This window comes from Parasteatoda tepidariorum, chromosome 3 (genome assembly GCF_982258835.1).
Source record: "Parasteatoda tepidariorum strain Cologne lab strain chromosome 3, Ptep-v5.0, whole genome shotgun sequence".
Lineage (NCBI taxonomy): Eukaryota > Metazoa > Arthropoda > Arachnida > Araneae > Theridiidae > Parasteatoda > Parasteatoda tepidariorum.
This window is the reverse complement of record NC_141757.1, coordinates 93,518,877-93,536,304: the sequence shown is the minus strand read 5'-3', so window position 1 is coordinate 93,536,304 and position 17,428 is coordinate 93,518,877. Positions and strand designations below refer to the sequence as shown.

General features: G+C 27.5%; 1 protein-coding gene across 2 annotated transcripts in view; it reads left to right on the top strand.

The window, feature by feature from the left end:
* Positions 1-17,428, top strand: part of mgl (low-density lipoprotein receptor-related protein megalin) — a 119,403-nt gene that overhangs the window by 72,763 nt on the left and 29,212 nt on the right. For both annotated transcript variants that reach the window (XM_016054231.4, XM_043039085.3), the window contains 17 exons: positions 952-1,134; positions 2,347-2,654; positions 2,741-2,966; positions 3,100-3,234; positions 3,877-4,032; positions 4,629-4,866; positions 6,003-6,170; positions 6,372-6,493; positions 7,281-7,391; positions 8,466-8,594; positions 9,309-9,434; positions 10,243-10,359; positions 10,501-10,789; positions 11,831-12,054; positions 13,562-13,834; positions 14,630-15,139; positions 15,744-16,002. In XM_016054231.4, the coding sequence (XP_015909717.2) occupies positions 952-1,134; positions 2,347-2,654; positions 2,741-2,966; positions 3,100-3,234; positions 3,877-4,032; positions 4,629-4,866; positions 6,003-6,170; positions 6,372-6,493; positions 7,281-7,391; positions 8,466-8,594; positions 9,309-9,434; positions 10,243-10,359; positions 10,501-10,789; positions 11,831-12,054; positions 13,562-13,834; positions 14,630-15,139; positions 15,744-16,002 (3,574 nt within the window). The remainder of the gene's footprint in view (positions 1-951; positions 1,135-2,346; positions 2,655-2,740; positions 2,967-3,099; positions 3,235-3,876; positions 4,033-4,628; positions 4,867-6,002; positions 6,171-6,371; positions 6,494-7,280; positions 7,392-8,465; positions 8,595-9,308; positions 9,435-10,242; positions 10,360-10,500; positions 10,790-11,830; positions 12,055-13,561; positions 13,835-14,629; positions 15,140-15,743; positions 16,003-17,428) is intronic.

The following is a 17,428-nucleotide window of genomic DNA, read 5'->3' as shown; positions in this document are numbered from 1 at the left end:
TCTTTTGCTATTTATGCTGGCTTTGTACAGTTTATGCAAGCTATAAGAAGTAATAATTTTAAATATGTTCGCCTGCAAATATGAGCATTCTTTGTGTGTGTGGGAATTCTGCCTGATATCATAATTTTCTCCTCTCTTTTTTACTTTTTTTACTCTGATTTTACAAAAAAAAATTGTACTATTGAAAATTCAATGTGAAAAGTAATCATGGTGATATTATTATGGATGACTGCAGAAAATTAGTTTTAACAACTATATTAAAATTGTTATTTATTCATGCTGCAAGTGCAACTATGTGTTAGCACAAGATAAACTTAACATGCTAGAGCATTATCTGCTGCAAATTATGCTTTTTCTATGATTTTGATATAAATGATAATATTGCAATGAATTAAGGCAATGTATATAGATGTAAATTATAAAATTTTTAGAAAATTTTCCTGATTCTTATCATGGGCTATAATTGCTTACTTGCCCACTCACTTAAGCAGTTGGTGTAACATTACTTTTTGATTGTCTTAGAAAGAAATCCTTGAGTTCACAAATTATCTTCAAAGTCAGTATAATATGAAGAGAATTTTTTTCAATGCTTCTTTCTTGATAATTATCTCATTATATGATTTTCTTTTTTTTTTAGTTGGATCATTTAAAATTTAATGCAAAGAATTAGGCTTTTATTATTTTTATCATGTTTATGCAGTCTAAAAATTTGTTTCTTTAAAATGAGGTAAAAATCTTATACCTTAGCATGGAGCACAGATATATATCCTTTGACTTTGGAAATGAGACTTGTGATTGTCTAATATGACTTGGAGCTTTCATTTTTTGGTTGTATTATTAAAATATGAGCTAGAGACTTATTATAAATTAATCTTAGCACTTAATGCAGAAACAATATAAAATTATGTAACAAAAGTTCTGTTATTTTACAATATTTTCTATGTATTATAGGACACAATATTCTTCATCTGGATGTCCATTTTGCTGAAAGTCATGTATACTGGGTTGAATTTAATCAAGGTGAAAAGAATGGAATCTATCGCATCAAACCAGATGGTACAGATATGAATCATGTTATTTCTGATGGAATTGGTAGCAATGGCATTCGAGGACTTGCAGTTGATTGGATAGCTGGTAAGTCAATCAAATAACTTTTTGTTATGACATTGTTTAGGAAATATTTTATATTATTTATGATTTATCTTTATTTAGTTCTTTAATATGATAATTACATTTTAACTAGGGCATCACTAAATTTCATAATCTGATTACTGTGCTGGCTAGGATCCTCAAATCTATGTCTGAGACAATTGTTATGCATGTGACCTAAAAAATGACAATGTAAAAGTATAAATTCCACATGGTGCATAGCGTTTTTAAAAAGTGCTTAAAGGTGCTTATTTTCGTTTTTAAAAGCCCTTAAACGTGCTTTTTTCATTGGTTGTTTTTAAAAAGTGCTTAATTTTTCCTTTTCCAAAATGAGATTTTTTTCTTTACCATGTCGATATTCGCCTCATATTATGTTGTTGTTCATTTACGTTGCACTAGAGCTGCACAATGGGCTATTGGCGACAGTCTGGGAAACATCCCTGAGGAAAATCCGAACACATGCCATGGCAATTTTGATCCTCTGCAGAGGGGATGGCACCCCCGCTTCGGTAGCCCGATGATCTGCATGCGAAGTCGAGCACTTTACGGTAGAACAGTTTAACGAGGACCAATACCGCACACCCTCGGTCCCTACAAAGACTGATCCAAGTGGTCACCCACCCGCACACTGACTGAAGCCAGTGATGCTTGACTTCGGTGATCTGCTGGGAACCGCATCTTAACTATCAGTCCACTGCGGGACCGCAGCGTGTATTATGAGCTGGGTTCAGTGAGATTATTGCACTCTCATGCTCATCTCTGCTGCATTTTGCAAGAATTTCTCAATTTCAGGCTTCATTTTCCATCCTCTGATATTGAACCGAAAAATCTTATGATCATTTTAAAATGGCTAATATAATCAGGAAAAGAGTCAGAAACTAGTTATTTTATCATGATCATGTAAAGTCTTTGAAAATTATTATTTGTTAATGTATATAGTGCTTAAAAATATTTTTGAGTGCTTAAAAAGTACTTAAAAGGTGCTTATTTTTTGTTGAGAAATTTGGCTATGCACCCTGTTCTATTTATAAATTCTTCTAAAAATTAAAGATACCCTGCCCCGCAGTATAATCTACAATACGTTCTTAGGTACATAAAGTTTGGGGTTTCCCAGTTGTAGAGTTTGTGTATTATGTAGTTAAATTTGCATAAATTCTATAATTTTTCAACTTTCTTATTTCATTTCTTTTATTTTAGAAAACCTGTATTTTACAAATGTATTTCCTCATGAAACCTACATTGAAGTATCCTGGTTGGATGGATCTAAAAGGATGGTTCTTCTAAAAACTACTACTGATTCACCCAGAGAATTGGCCGTGAATCCCATCAAACGTTATTTATATTGGATTGATTACGGACATTATCCTAAAATCGAGCGAGCCCTATTAGATGGTACACATCGAGAAGCCATTGTGGTCAATCAAATAAGTAGCCCCCGTGACCTGACTATTGATATTGAAACCCATGATGTCTATTGGGTGGACTCTAAAGAAGATGCTGTACAAGTAAGAAATTCATGATACAAAAAATGGAAATTTGTTTTATGTGAATATTTTATAGTTAATGTTAAAATAAAATGTATATTTTGCAGAGAGTCAAGTTTGATGGATCTCAAAGAGTGTTTGTTTACAAGAACTATCCAAACCCTATGGGAGTTGCTATACATGTCTCTAAAGTGTACTGGGTTGATCGTAATCTCCGTACCATATACAGAGCTGATAAAAATCCCAAAAATGATACAAAAGTGGAATCTATAAGAGCAGATATGGACACTTTACGAGATATTGTTATCTATGATATTAAAAATCAACCTACAGGTAGGTTATTTTTTAAATTTTAATTCCATACATCTAAAATGTTTCAAAGTATTTCAATATATCTGTTTATTTTGTATATTTATAATCAGTAAAATTAATCTTATTTTAATATATTAATTATGTTACATTTTAGCTGATTCTCCATGCAGCAAACATAGCTCTGGTAGGTGTGAACAACTTTGTTTTGCCATGCCTGAAACTGCAAATCAAACTTTCAAATGTGCATGTGCAAGTGGCATGCTCGGATCGGATGGCAGAACATGTGGTGGTGAGTAGCACAAGACATGTTCTATCTGTAGTTTTTAAAACTGAGTATGTAATGCATGAATAATAAAAAATTGGATTATGGATATGTATGGTAGATTGTCGATTTGATAACATTTTTATTCAAAGTTATTTTTCTTTTGACAGTGCTGATCTGACAAATACAATTTTATTTAATTATGCTAGCAAAATCTGTATTGAAATCTGTTGCTCAGATTTTACTTATAACCAATCTCAATTGACCTCATTACTTTATTGTAAAAATTTTATGATTCAAATATTGGCTAAATATTGTAATCTATAAAAAATTTAAATTATTTGTAATTGTTGTATAAAAATTTAGGATTCAAATTCTTAAGACATTTATTCTTCTTTATTTTTTTTCTTGTTAACTTGTATATGTTGCATTATTACCATGATTTTTTTTTTCTTGTCTTCATTACTATTATCTAGTTTTAATGCAAATAAATTCAAATTTCCCAAAATGGAACTCATTAAAGTGATGTTAAAACACATAACATAGGATTGATTTTAATTAGTGAGAAATATTGTAAAAGAGTTTTTTTTTTGTTGTTGTTTGTTAATATGCATAAATTATAATGTATTGGTGATACATATTTATTAAATTGATGTTGTTACCTTACAGATTTGAAAGAATATATTGTATTTACTACCAGACGAGAAATAAGAAGTTTGCACTTAGATCCTAAGGTTACCAGTGTTCCATTCCCCACAAAAACAAATTTGTCTAATGTGGTTGGACTGGATTTTGATTATAAGGACAAAAAAATATTTTTTACACGTAAGTTTAAAAATAATCACATAATCACATAAATTTTATTAAAAGGGTTTCTATTAAAAATGAAAAAAAAAAAAAAAACAGTCTATCTGAGCTATGTCAAGTTATTCAAAAACAAGCATTGGTGTACAATATCTATCTAATCTGTTTCAATACTGCTACAATTTATCATCTCCAAAACAGAGACTTTTCAAGAACATTGTACTAGATTTGTTCCAATAATTAGATTATATTTGAAATAGTGGAGAATTTGTTCTGTTCCATAAGTTTTTGAAAAAGGTAGAAAAACTAATAATTTTGGATTATATTTTTTAGTTATTTTTTAACAAAATCTCTTTTTCTTTTTATTTCTTGGTGTATTTTCTCTGGTATGGCTAAAAATTTCCCCCACTGTCTTAAGCCATCTAGTAGGATTTTAGGAATTTCAAAATTAGCATTTACTTATATGATAGCCTCTTTTCTTGATGCAAATTGAGCCATTTTTTCTAACTTATTCTCAAATTCATTAAAATATCACTTAATGTAGTCTACCATTAAGCTCTACTGTCATGTTAAGCTCTACTAAAAATTTACTCTTTTTTTTCTTTTTGATGTTGTAGAAATACGTCCTGATGGCAGCATATCGTGGGCTAATATGGACCAAATGGATAAAGTTAATGTTATTCTAAACAAAGGAATAAATCCAGAAGGTATTGCTTATGATTGGACTCGACAAAAAATATATTGGACCGATTCAGGGAACCGAAGCATATATGCTATGAACATGGATTCTTCTAATATTGTTATGATTACTAGAGTTGAAAGACCTCGTGCTCTTGTTCTAGATCCATGCCAAGGGTAAGAGTTATTAAGGATTTCGTTCAGCATGTCTTTTCTCTCCTTTAAAATTAGAATGATTAATCTTGTATTTGGGAAGTAAATTTGTTTTGAAAATAGTAAATAGTTTAATGTAGTGGTTTGTTAAAAAAAATTTCTTTTGAGAATTTTGTTTTTTAATTTGACCATAAATCTTTTTTGTATGATAAACATCTTTTCTCAGTACGCTTATAGAATTTTCAACTATTAAATATTAATATTGTCAAAAACACAATTATACAGCAAATTGTTTAGACAAAATATTTATATGGAATTATCTTTTTTTTATACATGTTATAAAATTAGAAAAATTGTTTTATATTATTTTCCTATCTCTAGTCTCTATGAAATAACTTAATATCTATATCCAGTTCAGATTACTCTTATTAAAGATTATAATAAATAAACCCCATATAATTATGTCACAATGCAGAGTTTTGCTATTTCCTCTATTATAAAAATTTCTACACGTGTTTGAAGGTTAATCGATTTAAATAAATTTGGGTAAAGTTAGTTATCTTTTAGTTGGAATACTTAATTTATTTCATGAGAATGTTTTTAAAAACGTGCAATGAACGATGAAACGAAAGTTGTTCTACTGTAACTTGTTTCTCCCAATGTTATTTGATAGAAAAAAAATATTTGCATTGTAGAAACAAAACAATTAAAGATGTTTGACTATAACATTTGGAAGGTTAAGGGAGCAAGAGAGAGTAATGTAGCATGTACTCTCCATTATAAGTTTTATCTCAAGATCTCTAAATTCTTTAATTTATTTATTTCTCTCTGAGCATTAATTGTAACTTTTTAAACTTCAAATTGGCTATTTTCATACCTGAATCTAATTTTTTTAGCGTTTAATATAAGTGACTGCATGAAAAAAAATTTTTAGAAAAATTTGGTTGACAAATCGTAAAAATTCTTAATTACCAATTCTTAAAAATAATAAAATAAAGTTTTAATAAGAATCAGCATAAAATAAAATGAAATGTCCAGAAAGTTATTGAAATTTAAGTACTTTTTAGTATTTTTTGCTAAACCCATAAATTTAAAATATGTTTAATTTTACAACTAATTTGTAGTTATTTATTTTTAACTTTGCATCTTTTATTTATTAGATATATGTATTACACAGACTGGGGTAGGTTTGGTAATACTGGCAAGATCTACAAAGCAACAATGGCGGGAAATAATAAAATAGCTATACATGAAACTAATTTGACACAACCAAGTGGACTTGCTCTTGACTATGATGAGCAGAAATTATACTGGACAGATGCTCTTAGGTAGTCTTTTTTTTATTATCTTTGAATGAAAAAAAATAGACTGTTTTTTAAAACCAATTATTTATAATTATTAAATTTAATATTGAATTAAGTATTGATAATTATTTTGCTTTCCTCTTCAGCTTATTTTTTTTTAAGTAACAAAAAAAATTATTTGGCTTGTAAAATTTTTCTATAATTTTTTAATGTGTTTTAAATTAGGGAGAAAATTGAACGATCAGATTTAGATGGACAAAATCGAGAAGTTTTAGTGTCGGCTACAATTTATCCTTTTGCTATCACTGTGTATGGAAAATACATTTATTGGACTGATTTACAATTGAGTAAGTAAAGTTTAGTCACTATTATTTAGTTAAACTAGTGTTTTTTAATGTAATTTAATCAGTATGAAATTGAAAAATAAACACTCTTATATTAAAGTTTTCATTTTTTGATAAACAACTATACAAAATTATAGTTACTTTAAGTTTCTTAACTATCTATATATGTATTGTAAAGATTATCTGTATGCTGATAGTCTTTTGATTAACCCAATCTGCATTGATTATGGTAAGGCATTACACGTCTTACTTGCTCAAACTAACAGTCAAAAGCACAAATTTTCTTTTTATCTTGAATGCTTTAACAAATATTGAACAGCGTTTTCTCAATGCTGCATTTGTATTGAAAAATGGTAAATTAAACATTTTATGTAGTGCAAAAGTCTGATCTGATTTCAATCAAACTTATTGAGGAATTATGCAGTTCTTAACTTTAAATCTGGGCTGCTTATATCTCTCATAAAATTTCTTCATTTAGTATCATCTATTATAATGATGATTGTAATATATTTTTCAAAATTATTTTTGAAATATTATTGTTTAAAATTTAAATTAATTGAATTGAAACTGATGAAATACATTAGTGTATTACATGAATTACACTAAGATTAAGACTTGCCTGACAGAAATTTTAGTCTTGAACTATTTTGTGTCATATTATATTTCCAGCAAAGCATTTTAAAAAGTCTAAAAATTACAATTAAACAGAGTGATCTTTTTTTAAAATTTAGTTTAGCTTTTCAAACTATTTAATTTTAGGACTATTTTATTTTATTACTTTTCATTTTAGGAGGTGTATATCGTGCTGAAAAACACACTGGTGCGGGAATGATTGAAATGATTAAAAGGCTTGAAGAATCTCCTCGTGATATACACATCTTTGCACCAGATCGACAGAAGTGTAAGGCTTATTTCCAGTATATGTATTTTATTTAACTATGTTTTTATATTAATCTAAGTTTACACTGGAGTTCTGAATTTTTTTTTGATAAAATTTAAGTTTTAAATTTTCAGTTTTGATAAAAATATTTACTTTTTAAAGGATAAGTCTTTCCAGTTGTTTTTTAATTGAAACTCATAATTTAGAAGAAAAAAAATCCAAATTTACAATTGGAAAACAATGATTATTCTTGTATTGGAAAAAAAATTATCAAACACAATTTCCTTTTTTTTTTAAATTTTGGTTATGTTACTCAAATTAAGATCTAGTTATTTTAAGTACTATTTATAAAAAAATGATTTAAATACTTGTTTAAAAATACATTAGATGAATCATTTTAAGACTTATCTCTTAAAGACTCTGTTGTATTATGAAACAGCCCCTATACCAAATAACATGCTCTTTAGAACTGTTGAGAGCTTTTTACTGTTAATTATTAAAACTGTTAGGTTGAGCGCATTCCATCTTCACCTTGCACTCTCTATATAAATTAATTATAAAAGTGATGCTAAATGTCATAGTGAAGATAAGCTATAGGTTTGAGAGAATTGTGTTTGCAATCTAATTTTTTAAAAATCACTTTTACTCCTCACACATCACTTTATCATGGCATAGAACCTAGTCCAAATTTTCAAGGCTTAATCTTTTAAGGGCTGTGGTAAGAATTTCAATTAATTTTGACCACAGCTCATTACCAGTTGTGTGAGCAACACCTTAACTATGATGATACATTGTTTAGGTGTATAAAATTCAAAAATTTTCATTGGTTGCAAATAATTTCAATCTAAATAAAAAAAAATATCAAAATTTTTTTTTTGCATGTTTATTTTTTTTAAAAAATATTTAGGTTAAATTTTTTCAAATTTAAAGCACTCAAAAATGTGTCTTTTGTTTTAATTTTACTTAGTGAAAGATAGTCAAAGAATATCCTTAGATATTGTCAAAGGTCCTTTGAACTAAAATTCAAGACAGGATTATATTATCATGTGTTGTGTGATAAAGAAAATATATCGTCTTTTGTTCTTATTATTTCAGGTGATAGTGATCTGTGTAAAATAAATAATGGTGGTTGTGCACATTCCTGTCATCCAGCGCCTAATGGAACTATCGAGTGCTTGTGCGAAAAAGGTTTTAAGGTCGTTAACGAAGGGCGCATGTGTGCAAGTAAGTTAAATACAAATTACTTTGGAACAGCCTTAAACTTTCTTTTTAAATTATTTATATAACATTTTAGGCTAAGAATTACAAAAAATTTCTTGAATATCAATGGACACTTTTTTAAATGAATAAAAATAAAGTACATTAATTATTTTGAAATAAATAAATTTATTACAAATTTTGTTATTGACCCATTGGAGGCATTAAGAGTTATTTATCAAACTCTAATGTACATATAATTTAGTTTGTAATACTCTAGTTAAAATAATTATTTTGATTCCTTTCAATGTTTACAGATTTTAATTGCTAAATATTATTTTGATTTATTTTGACGAAGATTATTAATTGTTTGTGTTGTCTGGATCTTTCATTTTATATTTTTTTTAATTCATCCCTAAAATATCATTATTCTGATTCTTAATTTAGAAAAATATACAACAAAATTGTAATTGTACTAAAAATAAGCAAATATTTTTCTTTAATTTCAGTTTGAATTTAAAATAAGTGCAGGCTTTAAATACATGGATGGTACTTTGAGATTCTATTTGCATTAATTTTTTCCTATTTCTTCACAAAAATTCATCTATAATACATATTAATTATAACTTGTATTTGATTTTTCTATAGTTGATTTTATTTTGAAATTTAAAAATATGTTTTTATTATTTCGTTTTAGATAATCATTAATTGACATATCTTGTTTTTTATAAATACTTTTAGATGATAATATTACCTGCACTGATAATAAATATACTTGTGGAAATGGAAAATGCATACCTCGTCTTTGGGCTTGTGATGGTGATGATGATTGTGGTGATAATACAGATGAAGATAAAAATTTCTGTTGTATGTTTATTTATTTATTTTTTTTACCATTATTATTGGTCTATCTATTCTTTCAGAGTTTAAGAAAAAATATAAATTAGGAAGTCAATGTTTAGTTTATATTCCCAAAAATGTGTTAAATTTTTTAAAAAAATCAGACGATTATTGTAATCATTATGTAAATTAACTTTCTTATTTGCAAATTACTTTCTCAATTAGCTTCTTCTTTTTTTTAATAATAATTTGATTACCAGTTGTATGAAGAGAGGGGCAGTTTAAGAAGGCATCCAATTGGCAAATTAAACTTACAGGCACTAAAATTTAAAATGTATTACTATTTTAATCCTGAAATTAGTTTTTTAACAGGTAAAATATTCCACTGAGGTGAATTATTTTATCATGAATAAAATGTATTTTTAATATATATATATTGTAAATTAAATAAAGAAGTTATGAATCACAATAACTTAAATGTTCTTGTGAATATATGATATTTAAGAGAAGAAAAAATTAGGATTATTTTCCTGGAAATAATAAATTTTTTACTTTTGAGTAAATTTACATTTAATGGCATGAAGAGAAATTTAAAATATGGATATCGATTTTCCTGTCTAATTTTTTTCTAAAATAATAAATTGGCTTTTTTTTCTCTGCAATGTTAGTACTCCAGTTTTCAGGGACAACATAACTTCGAACCAAACCCCTAAAATGGTATTTGTTCTTTTAATATGCATTCATAGCTATCATTTACATATTTGTTAATTTTTTCTGATGAACGTAGTTGTTTGAAATTAAACTATACTCATATACTTTTTTAATTTAAATTCAGCATTGCACACTTGTAGTCCAGCAGAATTCAGATGTGGTGTGGGTCGATGTATATTCAAAACTTGGAGATGTGATCATGAAAATGATTGTGGTGACGGTACTGATGAATTGGATTGTAGTAAGTTTTTATAACTATCATAATTATTATTTTTAATGCATTCCAAGTATCATTTTTCTAATTTAAAAAAAACTTTGCATTATAAAAGAAAGTTTTAAAGAAATTTTGATACTTACAAAATTGTTTACTCTTTTATTTCAGCTTATCCACCCTGTGCTGATGGAGAGTTCACATGTGCCAACTTCCGTTGCATTCCACAGTCTCAACTCTGTAACGGAGTAAATGATTGTAAAGATAACAAAACTTCAGATGAGAGCTCAGAACTTTGTAAAAACAACAGAACCTGTCCCAGCAATCATATCAAGTGCAATACCACTAACATTTGTGTTGAGCCATACTGGCTATGTGATGGCGATAATGATTGTGGTGATAATTCTGATGAAAATCCAGCTTTGTGTGCTCAGCGAACTTGTCCACCAAATAGTTTCAGGTATGATACATTACATTTTCTGAATGTGTTATTTTTATTTTACTTACAATTTTAGATTTAATAAAGTCCTAATACAGAAGACTTTAAAAATGTGAACCTTGAAACATGAGGCTTTGTGTTTTATGAAATTTTGCATTCACATATCTTTAAGCTTTCCTTTTAAACAATACAATATTTTTAGAGCATTAGAATCAATAACAAATAAATTTATGAATTTTAGTTTGCTTAGCTTTTAAAACTGTAACCTCTTGGCAACAAATTTAATCAATAATGTAAAAAGTTAATAGCAATGTTTAGTTGCAGTTTATGGAAAATATTGGTTTGTAAAATTATGTTATATGGATCTTCTAATGTTTATGAGTAGGTAGTAAGTATTAAATAATAATAAATGTCATTTTCAAACACATTCTGAATCTTATATATTATTTAAAAAAAATATGTATTGTATTATGCAGGGTTGGTTTAAGAAATAAATTTGAATCCTAATTGTTACTCTAATTCTTTTTTCTGAAATAAGTATTGAATTCACTGCAAATTTATTTGAAAATTATTTAAATCAGCATTAGTTTTAGTTATGATTGTTAAGCTTGGATATAGGTTTTACGGGTCACAGGACAAAATTTTTTGTGAACCCTTACCTTAAACCATAAGTCTTTTATTTTTATATTTTATAGAATTCTTGTAGACTTTTTATTCAGAATTTTAATTTTCATATAGATTTAGATGAATTCTCCCCAATTTTTTTAAGAAATAAAATTAATTTAAAATCATTACAGTTTGTGCAAAGAAATTTGACTGAACAATTGTCCCTTTGTTCCGTCCTTGAGTAAATATTTGATTGTATTTTTATTTCCATTTAGTATTTTATAAAACAGGTAGTGTTTTTAAAATAAATGTAAAAAAATGTAAACACATTTCTGTGTGAAAAATTAATGTTCTTTTTCCAGATGGTTAATGTTATCGAATATTTGAGATATTTCACAAATACTATTGTTACTACATAGTTTTTTATTATAACATCTAACTACTATGCTTCAATAGATGTTCAAGCCATAGATGTGTTCCTGCAACTTGGTATTGTGATGGTGATGATGATTGTGGTGATGGAGCTGATGAACCTGAAGAATATTGCAAAAGTGAAAAGAAAACCTGCTTTGGGGATCTCTTCACGTGTGATAATGGCAACTGTGTTCCTAGAATTTATATTTGTGATGGTGATAATGATTGTCTTGATAATTCAGATGAAGATGAACGCCATCAATGTGGTAAGTTATTTAACTTCCCTTTTCAGTCGTTATTTTTCTTTTTGTTCCCCCCCCCACCTCATTTGTACATTTATTTTGTTGCCTCTTAAAAGTTAGCAACTTTCTCTTTACTTTTTTGTCTGTACGATGATATATGTAAATTTAACTTTTATTTTGTTCAGAAAGTTGTGATATCTTTTTATTATTAAACTCATTAATATTATATTTTATTTTGTTATTTTAAAAATCATATTTTCAGTTTTTTTCTTCTTTTTTTTGCATATTTGTTTTTGTTTATGTATTATCTCTCGTTTCTGGCACATTATTTCAATTTTTATTACATATTATTTTCTAAAATAAATAATCCCAAGAAACTGAAGAGGTAAGATACAGGGCCAGTCTGAAGCATAAGCCTAGTAAGCGGCTATGTAGGGCATCATGTAAGGGAGGCTCTGGAGTCAAGTAGGGCTAGATTTTTAAAAAAAAAAAAGACTTTGAAAAAATTTATTGATTCATTAAGTTTCAGTAATTTTTAAGTTTTAGTGATCAATCTTTTTTGGTAATGTATTAGGTGTAACGGAAATTAATATTGTTTTTGTTATATTAAATTGTACAATATATTTTAACTAGTTTTTTATTTTAATCAATGATGTAAATGTCCAATGTGTATACAATACATTTTAGTAATTTTGAATTTTTTGCAATATTTCGTTCATGTTTTATATTTTGCTATGTTAAAATATGAAACAAAACAAAATGTTATACATTATTATCCAATTTTTTCGATCATTATCAAATTAAATAATTTCAAAATACAAAAAGGTAAGATTTATAATTGTATGCAAACTATACTTGTTTTTCATTTGAGCATACCAGGCATAAATGATAAGTAGATAAAAATGTAAATATAATATAAAAGTCTAATATTTTGATTGCTCTTCTGAAATTGCTTAGGGTAGGAAATTTTTTTCTCGCTCCATCAAACTTGTGGACTGCCTTTTTTTTTAAATAATGAATAAAATTTATTTTACTTCGTTCATATTTATTATTATCCTTATTGTACCAAAAATATTTTTACTTACACTTGAAATCGGCATGGACCGGCTATGGTAAGATATTACTTGATAAATAACTTCATTCACTTGAAAAATATACATATTGGAAATAATAGTTGACATGTTTCAAGTGCTCAAAAATGGACGCTTATTTTTGAACAGTTAAAACATGTCAAATGTTGTTTCCAATCTGTATATCTTCAGCAAATGAATTTTTTTTCAAGTAATATTATGTTTCAGTGTAAATTTATTTATTATTATTTTTAAAGTTATAAACTCTATTTGTTATTTTCTTTTTCTTTTATAATATACATTGAATTTATTTTTCAGAAAATCAGCTTTGAATTATTTTTTATTTTTCCTATAAATTATAGTTTTTTTTCTCTCTGTATTATGAGTAAATTTTTCTTGCTGTTTTCAGAAAGTATAAGGTTTTTCAATTTATATGAAATTTAATTTATTTTCTTGTTCAGAAACCAGGAAGTGTGATCCCGAAAAAGAGTTTACCTGTGTGCAAAATAAACAGTGGGGCAGAGCTTCTTGCATACCAAAGCGATGGGTCTGTGATGGTGATCCTGATTGTGTTGATGGTGCAGATGAGAACAGCACTCTGCACAGTTGTGCCCCTCCAGAGCCTTGTGAGCCCAATCAATTCCAGTGTGATAATAGACGGTGCATCAATAAAGAGTGGATGTGTGATCATGACAATGATTGTGGTGATGGATCTGATGAACCAAAGAACTGCAGTAAGCTATTTATTGATCTTGTTTTCTTGTGAAAATATTATGATGTTTGACTTTTCATTTGCAAACCGGTATGTTTTAATCAATCGTCATGGATAACTTGTCATTATTATTGTAATGATAAGTTGTGCATTGTAATGACAAAATTGATTGTGTTCTTAAAAGCTCATTAGCTATACAGATCTTTGGATCTGAAATATTTAATTCTTCAATAAACTGTTTAAGTTGAAATTGTTAAGTAAGTTGAAATTATTTATATAACTTTGATTTCATTCTTTTGTGGCAAAGTTATGATAAAATATTAATTTATTTCTCTGCAAATTATAATATTAAACAATCAACTGTAGACTTGATGAAAGTGTTAAATATATTTTTTTAGATGTTTCCATGTTGAAGTTTTTTTTAAGTTGTTTTCATGTTAAGTTGTACTAGTTTTACAAAATTCCTAAATTTGTCTTCATGTACCAAAAAAAGCAGTTAAGTTTGTTAAAATATCAGTTTGTATTAAATGTTTATTTAAAGCGTAATTAAAAACCATAAATTTAATACAAATGGTATTCTGTTTTTACTTAACATGAAATAACAATTATGGTAATAATATTATATATATTAAAATAATATATATTTGTTATAAAAATTCTTCATACTTTTAATTCTTTCAACAGTATTGCGACTGCAATGTAATGTTGAATATCTTTAGGAAATTAATTAAAATCTGTCACTGTCCTCATTGAATAACTTATTATTAAACAATTACAAGATATGATGCATTACATATTTGTTTATTTCTTCTATTAGCTTTCCGAACTTGTAATGATGAGGAATTTACTTGTCGCAATGCCAAATGCATTCGTAAAATGTACCATTGTGATGGTGAAGACGACTGTGGAGATGGTAGCGATGAATTAGCAAAAGACTGTGCAACTGAAGCTCCAAAATGTGCCAAAAATGAATTCAAGTGCAAAAGTGGTCAGTGTATTCCTTTAGAACGAGTCTGCAATAAAGTAGTGGATTGTGATGACAGCTCAGATGAGCCAGCTCATTGCCATGTCGATGAATGTTCTAAAGTTGAAACAAATCAATGTGAGCATAAATGTGTGAATACTCTTACTGGATTTTACTGTGAATGCACTGAAGGCTATGAGCTTGCGAAGGATGGAAAAGCTTGCAAGGACATTGACGAATGTGTTGTTAAGCCAGAGGTGTGCTCTCAGTATTGCTTTAATACTCCTGGATCTTACTATTGTAAATGCAATGAAACGTATTATGAAAGAGAACTTGATGGCCGAACTTGTAAAAGGAAAGATAGTAAGTAAATCTAATTATAATATTAGTCATATTTTTTATTTTATCTTTGTTTCCCAAACATTACTGATGACTTAAAAAATTAGTTTAAGGAAACTGAACAGAAATATGCCTTATTCTGCAAAGAATATTATACTTGAAAAGTTTGTAAGTTAGCTATAAAACTTGTCTTGACTAGAAAAAGTATAAAACAATGTTTTTCGCTGTAAGATAGACCATTGCGCCTGACATATTTGCACAGGAATATTTAATTTTGCCTTAAGGTTGTAGCTACTAGTAGAGATTATTTGAATATGTCATTTTAATTTTTCTCAGAAGCACCATTTATTAAGAAATTTTGAAATTTGTTCAGAATAAATAACTAATTTTCAAAGCAGGTTATGTGGATCTATACATTTCTCTCTTCTTTCTTTGGTTGATTTTTTAAAAAAATTTCTTTAACTGATTCAGAGTTAAAGACTAATAAGTACAATAGAGGAATAATCAAAATATTTCTTTAATTGTAATTGTTTACTCAATTGAGCATTTCTCTTTAATTGATATTTTAGTTATTGGGGCAGATGATATATTTCGTTATTTATATGTTAATTTTTTTACTTTCTTACAGATAAAGAACCATGGCTTATATTTACTAATAGATATTATCTGAGAAACATGAGTATTGATGGTAATCAATACAATCTTATCAAAATGGATTTAAGAAATGTAGTGGCTTTAGATTTTGATTTCCACAAAAGTCAGCTTTATTTCTGTGATGTAGGGAACAAGACAATTAGCCGTATTTCTATAGATGGCACTGGAGAAGAGACACTAATACGCCATGATACTCAAGGATTAGAAGGATTAGCTGTTGACTGGATTGGAAGGTAGGTCTCATTATTTTGTTCATTTTTATCATTTCTTTTATTTTTATTAGTTACTTGTAAAATCTTTTAAGAAGTTATTTCTACTTGAAGACAAATCTAGGAAGCAAAGTATTTTGCATGTTATACAGAACAGGTCAAAACCAGCAACTATCTTTAACCCTAGATAACTAATGGTTCATCAAATCGTTCATTTTTTTGCTGGAGAATTAATAATTTAAATGTTTATCTTAAGCTGTGCTCATTTTTTAACACATGAAGGAAATACAAAAAATAAACTTTTCAATGCGTTCTAAGTTTATAGTCTATAAGTTAAACTGGTATTTACAAAGTAAAGCTAATATAAGTTTATTTAGGGTTGAAATAGCCAATTTTCAGTCAATAATTTTTCATTAAAACTAGTTGATATTAAGGCTAGAATAAAGTGACCACATTTTCACTAAGACAAAGCGGGACAAATGGGATGAAATGAGAATTACAATTTAGTTATATATATTTTATTGTATACATTCATATACTTGTACAAAAATGTATTTATTATTAATTATCGGTGACTATAAAAATATTTGTAAAAAATAATAATTTGAACATTATGATTTTTAATCAAATTAAATTTTTTATTTAAAAAAAATTATGACTTTCTTTCACGGTCATATTTTTGATCCGAATGAATACTTTGCAATAGATTCGGGTCATTTATTAAAATGTCGTGAAATATTTCACATGAATTGGTCAAATTATATTTTACACTTAATATGGATTTTAAAGTTTTAATGTTCAACTGCGTTTTTTCAGTTGTCCATATTTTATTGATACTAGAAAAAACACGTTCTGTTGCTGCATTTGTTCCAGGAAGGGAGAGCGCGAATTCTACAATTTTCAAAATATTTTGATAAAGAATATTATTCTGTTTAAAATGAAGGAATAACTCCGTCCATTTTTTGTCTGTTTCCACATTTGCAGACAACCAACATTTAATTTTTTCATCTGTAACATATCTTTTAACCAATGACACCTCATCAAAAAGATCATTTTCGCAAATATTATTTTTCGGAAAATGGTTACTAATATATTCAAAAGATTTTTCCACATATTCCCATAAAATCTCCTTTTTTAATGTCACCCAATGAAAATTTTTAACATCTTCGAATTGAACTGTCTATTCTTCAAGATATTCCAAGCAGTAATTATAGAAATTTTTGACATGGTTCAAAAAATCAGGTCTTTTAATGGCACCTTGTTCTTCCAACCTAGTGATGTCTTTTCGAAAAATTAAAGGAATGTAATCGTTATCAATTCTTTTTCGTAATTTTATTTTTAAAATATTGATTTCATTTGACACTTCCGTAATTGAAATTTTGTCCCCTTCAATAATTTTCACAGCATTGTGAAATAATGTAGCTTGGTTGTGAATGAACTGAAGCCAAAT